This window comes from Pyxicephalus adspersus, chromosome 4 (assembly GCF_032062135.1).
Source record: "Pyxicephalus adspersus chromosome 4, UCB_Pads_2.0, whole genome shotgun sequence".
NCBI lineage: Eukaryota > Metazoa > Chordata > Amphibia > Anura > Pyxicephalidae > Pyxicephalus > Pyxicephalus adspersus.
The window spans coordinates 97,226,215-97,236,631 of record NC_092861.1 but is presented as its reverse complement, the minus strand read 5'-3'; the positions used below and the strand labels follow the sequence as shown (position 1 = coordinate 97,236,631).

Below are 10,417 nucleotides of genomic sequence, written 5' to 3'. Positions count from 1 at the left end.
CGGGCATACTGGTTGCCAAGGGTAACGGCTGCATACATTTTTGTTTTTTGGACTCAGTAACCTGCTTATGTCCTGGATAAAGGCTGCTACGTTGCTGCTCAGAGAGGCTCCTGCTATGGATGAGCTAATAAAGCATTTGGTGCAGGTCATTGCTGCCCAGCAGGAAACCAACCGTCTGTTGCTGGAACAGATCACAGTCCGGTGGCAAATGGTGTCAGCTGAGTCAAGGAATATGGAAGAGTTATCTGGGACTCTAAATAGAAAAAAGCAGTGCACCGCGCCTTGCAAAAAATGACGACATAGGGGCTCATCTGGAGGTGTTTGAAAGGATTGTGGAAAGGGAGAAACTCCCTGCTGCTGAATGGACTGAGGTTCTGGCGCCTTATTTGACTAGGGAGCCGCAAAAGGCACATTTTGATTTAAAGGCAGAGCAGGCCAAAGACTTTGATGTTCTTAAGGAAGAAATCATGGCCCGGCTGGGAGTCACCTTATCTGTATGGGCTTGCAGAGTCCATGACTGGCGGTTTAAGGAAAATAGGCTGCCCCGCTCCTAAAATTTTGATTTGCTACACCTTGTGCGCAAGTGGCTGCAGCCCGAGACAAGTCCCGCAGACATTGTTGACCGAATCGTCCTCGATCGCTATGTTGCTCAAGGAGACCCCAAAACACTGGATCAGGTGGTGTCACTTGTTGAGCAGTTTACTACTACAGAGACCTGTCTGAGGCCTGAAAGTAAACCACAGCAGTTCGTGGGATCCTCAGGTGCTCGTTTACAGAGATCCAACTCCAAGGCCCTTTCTGCATCTGACCAGGAGAACCTGAGCCAGCCAACCAAGCCCCCCCAGGGGAAAGAGGTTTGACGGTCCGAGAAAGTTACCCCCCCATTTTGATGCCCCGCTCAGAGGCAGAGCTGAGGTGCGTTTCTGGAAGTGTCAGCAAACTGGGGCATATTGCAGCACACTGTCCCCAGGGAGAGGAGCCAATGAAGTGTGGTGCCACCAGCCGCTTTTCTATGTCCGCTTGTCCTGTCTGCAGCGCTTCACCCCTGCAGGGGCCAGGTCCGCAGGAGCATCAACTCCAGGTAAACAGGGTTAGTGTTGTGGCCCTGTTGGACTCAGGTACCCTGGTCACCCTTTTACGCGCTGCTATACCTCATGACCTGGTAACCCCTGAAAGGCGAGTGGGGGTGGTTTGTATTCATGGGGACACTAAACATTATCCGCTGGCCAAAGTGACTGTGGAGACTAGCTGTGGGACAGTGACCCATGAAGTTGGTGTGGTGCCAGACTTAATACATCCATTGATCGTGGGACGTGATTTTCCATTATTCTGGGAACTCTGGTCTCAACCCCACTGTATTGATATGCCCAGTTCTCTTAGGGGAGGATGCCCAAACAGATGCAGTAGGGGTGACCACGGATGTATCTGACAGTTTTCCCCTTGCAGTATTGGCTGGGGATGAGGGTGAGGTGTCTAACCCTGAGCAGAATGTCCCGGACTTATAAGTATCATGGGGGAACTTCGGGACTGCTCAGTTACAAGACCCCACTCTGAAACATGCATGGGAAAATGTAACTGTACCGAATGAGGTACCTCAGGAGTCTAATGCTGATCAAAGGTTTCCTCACTTTGCTGTAAGCAACAATTTACTGTATCGTGTTACTAAGGTGCGTGATGAAGTTGTGGAGCAACTGGTGGTACCCGTACCTTATAGAAGGGTGGTCCTTGATTTGGCTCACACTCATTTACTTGGGGGTCATTTGGGGACTGACAAAACAAAGAATCCTGCAAAGGTTCTATTGGCCGGATTGTTACCAAGAGGTTGAAAAGTTTTGTAGGTCCTGCCCAACCTGCCAAGTAACTGCTCCTGTGAGTCACTTTCGGAGCCCCTTGGTTCCCCTGCCAATAATTGAGATTCCATTTGACCGAATAGCTATGGATTTGGTGGGGCCATTAGTCAAGTCTTCCCGAGGCCACCAGTATATTTTGGTAGTGCTAGACTATGCTACCAGGTATCCTGAAGCAATTCCGCTGCGGGATACCTCCTCCAAATGCATTGCTCGGGAGTTACTACATGTATTTTCCCAAACTGGCCTACCAAAAGAAATACTGACAGACCAGGGTACACCTTTCATGTCTAAAGTTATGAAAGATCTCTGCAAATTACTGAAAATTAAGCAGCTAAGAACCTATGTATATCATCCCCAAAACAGATGGCCTCGTGGAGAGGTTCAATAAAACCTTAAAAGGGATGTTGAGAAGGGTGGTAGAAAAGAATGGGAGGGACTGGGATTGTCTGTTGCCATATCTCATGTTCTCCATCCGAGAGGTCCCTCAGTCCTCCAATGGCTTTTCCCCATTTGAGTTATTATATGGGAGACATCCCAGGGGTTTGCTGGATGTTGCCAAGGAGACATGGGAGAGTGAGGCTACCCCAGACAGAAGTGTGATAGAGCACGTGGCTCAAATGCAGGATCGCATCAGCAGTATTATGCCTATCGTGAGGGAACACATGCAAAAGGCCCAAGAGTTCCAAAGCAGGGTATACAATAGAGCAGCCCGGGTGAGGCAGTTCAACCCTGGTGATGGGGTACTCGGGCTGGTTCCCATGGTAGAAAGCAAATGTCTAGCCAAGTGGCAAGGTCCTTTTGAAGTGGTAGAAAAGGTTGGAGAAGTCAATTATAAAATCCATCAGCCTGGGAAAGGGAAAGCCCATCCAACTCTATCACGTTAAAACCCTGATGCGGCATCCAGTCCTGCTAGTTGCCTACCATTTGTCAAGCTAACTCCCACAATATAAATATGGGTATTGCAATACTTTATTATATATATATATATATATATATATATATATATATAGTATTTTTTTTTTCATTATACTGTGAAGGATGAACCACCTTCACTTGGGGAGACCTCACTTGTCCTCCTTGAATGGTACATATCGGAGGAGAACCTAGAGCATCGTGTTCTAGACAGGGAAAATTTGCGAATAAAACACATGTTTTGCATTACTTTAAAAATATTTTTTCGGAATTTCACACCAATAAAGGCATAAATGACCGGATTAAGACAACAGTGAAAAAAAGCCAGCAGTTTTGTGATATTGTGTGCATACTCAATTTTTTCTAATTCAGGGCATGTCAGATTCTTCTTCTCCTCCTCTAGTAAAGAAATAGCTTTATTTAAAAGCACTACATTGTATGGGAACTGGCATATTAGAAACATTATCACTACAGTAACAATTACTTGAATTGCCTTATGTCTTTGGGAATTCTTTGCCTGCAGCAGTGTTTTAATTATACATGCATAGCAAAATAGCATGACAATAAAGGGAATCAAAAAACCTACTCCAATTTCCACAGCTATCACAGCAAATTTCCAATTGGATGCTGAAAGACCTTCTGGATAACGAGGTTCACAAACTATGTGCCCACTGCTTTTGATTTCGTAAGACTCACTATATATGTAGGTTATGCTGGAGAGGCAGGTAGCTGTAATCCAAACTGTCAAGCAGAGTGTTCCTTTATGACTCAGAGCTAAGTTTCTTAGTCGGAAGGACTTTGTAACCTGCACAATGGCCACATATCGGTCAATACCCACGCATGCTAGCAACAGCATGCTGCAGTTGAAATTTATTGCATAGATGCACCTAAATAATTTGCACATGAAATCCTGGAAAATCCATTCATTCTTATAAGAATACACAGCCCAGAATGGAAGAGTAAATATAAAAAGTATGTCTGCTATTGCCATATTTAAAAGAAAAATGTCTGTCATTGTCTTACTTTTCTTGTACCAGCTAAAGGTCACAACAACCAGTATGTTACCCACCAGCCCAAAAAGAAATATTAAAGACAAGATAATGGGTCCATATATTTTCAGCGATTCTTTGATGCTATTCATTGAACAAATTGTTTCTTCGTTGATTATATCAAAGTCAAAAGGTGTAGTATAGTCTGTCATGTTTTTCAGGGTCGGTTTACTGCACCTGCAAAAATAAATAAATAAATAAAATAGACAATTCGGTATTCTATGGAATGAACATACTTGTTCTGTCTCCAATGTACAGATAAATTAGCACTTAAATATTTTTGTTTTGGTGGTAAATAGTAGGGCTTCATGTGTGAAACAAGTGAAAAGTTTAGCTTTTTACTGTATTTGCTTCTGGATGCACCAGATATGCTAGGAGGAAAAATTGGCATATCCTCCAAACAACCAAAGAACTGACCAGGTCTGGCCAATCCAGATTTCATCAGGTCATTTTCTTTTTTCCACAAGTTCAGCTCCCACAAGGCTACGTTTACAATTTTTCTGCAGGGTAGAATGGATCGTTTCTAAGACTGTAAAGTCAGTGAGTATCGTTTAAATAAACCGAACAACACCAGCAATTTTTAGGGCCTAACCAGGTTTGTTAGATGTATGACCAAGGTTTGTCATACATCTAAAGAGGTTAATCAACCTCTAGTGCCCGGGGATCGCAAACAGGAGGATTCCCAGGGCTGCATGAACAAATGCAGCCCTGAGAATCCACTGCAATCCTGGGGCACTGGAGGTTAATTAACCTCTAGTGCCCGGGGATCGTAGTGGAACTGCAGATAAACTCTCAATGGAGTTTCTCCATTGAGAGTTCATCTGCAGTTCAGTTCCCACAGTCACCGGGCTGAGAAGTACAGCCTGGTGACCATGGGAACTCACTTGCGTACCTCCAATCAGCTGAGACCATAAAGTTCCCACAGTCACCAGGCTATACTTATCAGCCCGGCGACCATTGGAACTGAGCTGATTGGAGGTATGCGAGTGCCTCCAATCAGCTGTGACTGCAGGTGAACTCCAAATGGAGTTTCTCCATTAGGAGTTCATCTGCAGTTCAGTTCCCAGGGTCACTGGGCTGTACTTATCAGCCTGGTGACCGTTGGAACTGAATTGCAGATGAACTCCCAATGGAGAAACTCCTTTGAGAGTTCATCTGCAGTTCCACTGTGATCCCTGGGCACTAGAGGTTAATTAACCTCTAGTGCCCGGGAATCGCAAACAGGAGGATTCCCAGGGCTGCAAGAATAAATGCAGCCCTAAGAATCCACTGCGATCCCAGGGCACTAGATGTTGATTACCCTCTAGTGCCGGGGATCATAATGATTTCCTCGATCTTTAAATGGTTTCGCAAAATTCTGCAGATCCATCGGAGTTTCGAGGAAATTTTCTCGCTCATCCCTATTGCCAGGGAGTTTAACATCCTGGGCGGTTCATTTCTGTCTGGATTTATATGTCTAAAAGCTGTACATTGTCTTTCATGAAAATTTATTTTACATTATAGGCCTGTAATTCTTAGGCATAACTTACAGAAATATGTCCAATATTTAAAAAATGTAGTAAATTTAAAAATAAACTTTTAAAATAAAAAACACAAAAATCTGTGCATAAATAAATAAAAAATATTGAAACCTGTAATATAACTGTACAGTAACCTATATATTTATATATATATATATATATATATATATAATAGAGAGAGAGAGAGAGAGAGAGAGAGAGAGGGAGAGAGAGAGATTGTGGTGGATGTGGTGAATTGCTCTAGGCAGCAGGGATCAATCAGTTCACAATAAGAGGCAGCAACACTTTAAATCAACCTCAAAGTCCAGGCTCCTGCTGAAAAAACAAACTGAACAAACAAACAAGTGTCTGTTTTAATAAGAGATGAAATTAGATGTGTAGAGAGATACAAGGTAAGACCATCTGTCATTGAATTTCAGATGTTTTATAGTGCTAAGAGTACCATAAGGGAGAAACAGTTTTAGAGTCTGGTAATTCTGGTTCTTGCCAAGCCTTAAATACACAAATATTTCCTTAAAAATTGAAAAATTGAAAGTACAAAAATCTGACATGCTTACAGTGGCCCCCTGACATTGTTCATCAGTCTGCTGTGGCGGGTTGGTGGACAACTACTGTGCATTCCTATGTAGGAGAGCAATAATCATCTGACGGCTGTACAAGTCTTTATAGTCTCTCCAAGAACAATCTTCATCATTTCCAGTTCAGTTTTCCCTTATGAAAGCCTAAAAAAGAATTCTAGCTTTGCAGTATAATCCTGAGCATCAAGGTAAACTATGTCACAATCATTTTTCTTGGTCTTACTAGATAAAAGGAAGGGGTCCACAAGACTAGCACACTGCTCCTTTGTCATCTCTTGCTCTACACTTCTTTAAAAATTGGGAAAGGATGAAATGCTTTCTACATTCATAGTGCTAATATACAGAAAAAGGACTTCAGTGGTGATTAACATTTTTTCACCTGGGAGCTGCTGTTGACAATGAGATAAAACTCGCAGGCCACAATGCAAAAAAACATTAACGATGTATGTTTAAAACTTGTTTTAATTTAAAATTAAATTAAATTGAAATGTTTCTAGTTACCGTAACATATACAGTTAGGTTAATAAATAATTGGACAGAGACACCTTTTTTCTAATTTTGGTTCTGTACATTACCACAAATAATTTTAAATAAAACAACTCAGATGCAGTTGAACTGCAGACTTTTAACTTTAATTTAGTGGGTTGAACAAAAAGATTGCATGAAAATGTGAGGAACTAAAGCTTTTTTTTAACACAATCACTTCCTTTCAGGGGCTCAAAAGTAATTGGACAAATTAAAAAGCTGAAAATAAAATGTTCATTTCTAATACTTGGTTGAAAACCCCCCCCCCCCCCTCAAATCAACTCCAGGCCTTTTATCTGCTTAATTGACAATGACATAACAAAGGAATTGCCCACTGTGATGAAGTGATTGTGTAAAGAAAAGGCTTTAGTTCCTCACATTTTTATGCAATCTTTTTGTTCAACCCACTGAATTGTGTTATTTAAAATTATTTGTGGTAATGTACGGAACCACAATTAGAAAAAAGTTGTCTCTGTCCAAATATTTATCAACCTAACTGTATGCACCAACTAAAAGTAATGACCAGGAGTGTAGTGGGGCAGGCAGGGGTGTAGTGGGGCGGGCACGGGTGGGAATGCCGTGCCCTTACTTTTTTTGGGGATGGGCATGAGTGCCCACTCTTATTTTACAAAGAAATTCTTTGGTGGTCTGCGTCTCTGGCGCGGGGTCAGGTGAAGGACCCTGCAGCGGGAGGGGCACACCGGCCAGAGCTTCGTACCACGTCTCTTGCATGGAATTGCAGGCTCAGGGTGGTGCGTGGGTTGTCTCTCTGAACACAACCTGCCCACTATGAGTGGGCGGGTTCTGGTATCATGACATCACTCTGGGGGAAGTTTCTTCCGCTTTGAGTGACACATAGGCAAGGGTGTAGTGGGATGGGCACATTTACATAGAAAGTACCACGCCCCCTCTTTTATGACTACACCCCTGGTAATAACAAATCAAGAGCTTCTGCAATGGATACTTTTTGGATCATCTTCAAGGGCCCGTTCCTGAGAAATTAGGGTTCACAAAAGGTAAGTGGCCAGCTAGGTGTGACAGGGTAGCACAGGATGATAGGTATAGTTTTTCTGTGATGTGATGGCGCTGCAGCAATAAAATCCTAAGTACAGTTAGCCACAAGAGTCCCCCACTTATCCTACATTTTAATATAACTACAGCTCCCCTTTCAGGAGAAATTGGGATTTAAAGAACATAAGCAGACATTTATATGTGACTGGGCACCATGGTATGGTAGGAGTGTTACAATTTTCTTGGGGGTAGCCACAAAAGTCCCCTAATTATCCTTCATTTCCCTCCCTCTACTGTTAAAGAGATATTGGGGTTCACAGAAGGTATGTGGCCAGCTATGTGTGAGAGGATAGCAAAGTATAACAGTTATAGTTAGCCACAAGAGTCCTGCACTTGTAGTTACTTTTACATTTTCCTACAGAGTAATTTGGATTCATAGAGATTAAGAGGATAGCCATGTGTGACAGAGTAAGCATGATATGATGGGTATAACAATTAAATGGGGAAGGGGGGGCATAAGGAGTTTCCTACTGGCTCCCACATTTCTAGTTAAGAAATTGGGGTTCATAGAATGTAATTGTCCAGCTCTTAGGGTGTACCCTGAAAATTTCACCTTTCTATGACAATCAGTGAAGGTGATATGAAGATTTATACATAGGGATAATGACAGCTGTTTGAACACAGACACAGCTCTCATGCTGCTGCTGCATGATTATCTCACAGTACAAGGTGGTCGGGGAGCAGCTCCTTCTCCTAGTAGCACAATTTCATAGAGAAACATTGAAGATGTGAGCGCCCCACCCCCTGCAAGAAAAACGAGCAGAGAACAGGGAGGGAATAAGGGGAGGGCCGAATCTGCCAGCTCTGGCTCACGGGCCGTAGGTTGGGCACCCCTCATGTAAATTATGCATAAAAAGCAACCCCAATGGGTTTCTTTGCAGTTTAAATGTATTTGCAGAACATGTTAAAGGAATGAAGCATTGTATAAAGTTTTAAAAATGCTGCTTGCAGTATTAAAAAAAAAGTTCAGTAGTGTCAACAAATAGCATATTTTTTTTGCACAAGTTTACATTCCAGTCTTTTATATTTTGGCAGAACCATCCATACTTTATACTAGAAAACAAAAAAATTCATAGTAGGTTGAAAAAAGGAAATACGCCCATCAAGTTCAACTAGGGAAATACAGGTTGTCCCCAAGTTAAGAACATGCAACATATGGACGACTCCTAGATGCGAACGGGGCTTCACTGCTTGTTCATGTGCAGGACAGAGGCTTGATGAGGGCAGGGGGCAGTTTGCATGACTTGCAGAAGAACTTGCTGTTCTGCAACATCTTGTAACTCTTTAATGACCAAGACTAAAGCTGCGTACACACTTGCAATTTTTGTCGTTGGAAAGGATCTTTCACGATCCTTTCCCAACGACAAGGGGCTGCAAGATGCATGAACGATGCTAAAGTAAAAAAAAATAAGGAAGTCTTTTTTCTGTTGCTGGCAGGGCCATTTTATGGGGCGGCCAAGGGAACATGCCGGATTTTACACGGTCTCTGAGTAGAGGCAGAGAGGGACATAAGGGGGTTCCTCTGGTCCAAAAATTAGCCACCAGGTTTCACCGCTCCGTTACAAGCCATACATAGGCTTCAGAGTACAGGCAGAGGTCTCTGAGGGGGGTCTTTCAGTCCAAAAATTAGCCAGCTACACAGCTCTGTTATACGTTACAAGTGACAAGTGGCAGCAGCAGCAGCAGTAGGAGGAGGCGGTGGGCACTGAGATGGAGCGGGGAACGCATTTGTAACTGGCATCCAGAGTTGGGAACTGGGCAGGCGGCATCAGTTACAGCATGAGGAGGAGGCGGTGGGCCCTGGGAAGGAGCAAGGATGGCATTAGAGGTTGAGGCCATCACCCATTTGGACAGTGTCGAAACTGTAGCTATTGGAGACATGAATGGATGAACGAGATTGCAATCTCGGTAGGGACAGATTGAAATGTCATTCATTCATTCATGTCTCCAATAGCTACAGCTTCGACACTGTCCATATAGGTGATGGCCTCAACTTCTAATGCCCTCCTTGCTCTGTCTCAGGGCCCACCGCCTCCTCCTCATGCTGTTACTGCTGCCGCCTGCCCAGTACCCAACTCTAGATGGCAGTTACCAATGCTGTCCACGCTCCGTCTCGGAGCCCACCGCTTCCTCTTCCTGCTGCACGCCCCAGGCTTAATCAATATGAGCCATCGGGATGCAGGTATACTTCCGATGAGCCAGCTGATTCGAGTGGGTGGCATCTTTAACCCTGGAGCGCAGCTTAAAGCGGAAGTGCAAGTCAAGTGGAAGTGCAAGTCAATCACATCCAATTGGTGCAAATCTGCCAGTGTGGTGCTGTAGAAATTCCCTTCTATGATGTCCCAGTGCACATTAGGAATGGGGTACTCTAGCACTTCACCAGCTTTGAATCCAACAGACATGGAGCATATCAACAGACATTTGGGGCTCAGCACCTCGGTGAGCCGAATAAACAGGTAGTCCATGTTGATTTTGTACATTTGCAGTGACTGATGGCTCATCATGATACCTGCTATCATCCTATATACACGAGTTGATGATGACAACGTTGGGCTGAGGTCCATGTTGGAAGTTCGCTAGCACGTTCTCTATGTACTCCAAAGAAACACGGGTCAGGAAATAGAACCGTACAAGTTGGTGGCCAGTTCTGTAATGATGCGCTTGGCGATAAATTATGGCATTGTGCATTTCAGCCAAAGATCCCCCAACGTGTCGTTTGCAAATGACACGTCACCCTTCCCTTTCAGCTGCTTCTCAATCTGAAAGTAATCATTCTGCAGTATTTTCACAAGATCCTTGTTGACAGATCTTTGAATGGAGTCTCCCAGGACGGCCACATACTTTTTGTGTAGAAGTCTCCGGACGTCTGCTGAGCTCAATAACTTCATGGCTCAATGTGGTCATCCAGGACC

At 43.7% G+C, this 10,417-nt stretch overlaps 1 protein-coding gene across 1 annotated transcript in view; it reads right to left on the bottom strand.

The window, feature by feature from the left end:
• Positions 1-93: 93 nt before the first annotated feature.
• Positions 94-10,417, bottom strand: part of CCR6 (C-C motif chemokine receptor 6) — a 24,460-nt gene continuing 14,136 nt past the window's right edge. The window contains exon 2 of the mRNA XM_072409075.1: positions 94-3,988. Within this exon, the coding sequence (XP_072265176.1) occupies positions 2,875-3,963 (1,089 nt within the window). The 5' untranslated portion in view covers positions 3,964-3,988 and the 3' untranslated portion in view covers positions 94-2,874. The remainder of the gene's footprint in view (positions 3,989-10,417) is intronic.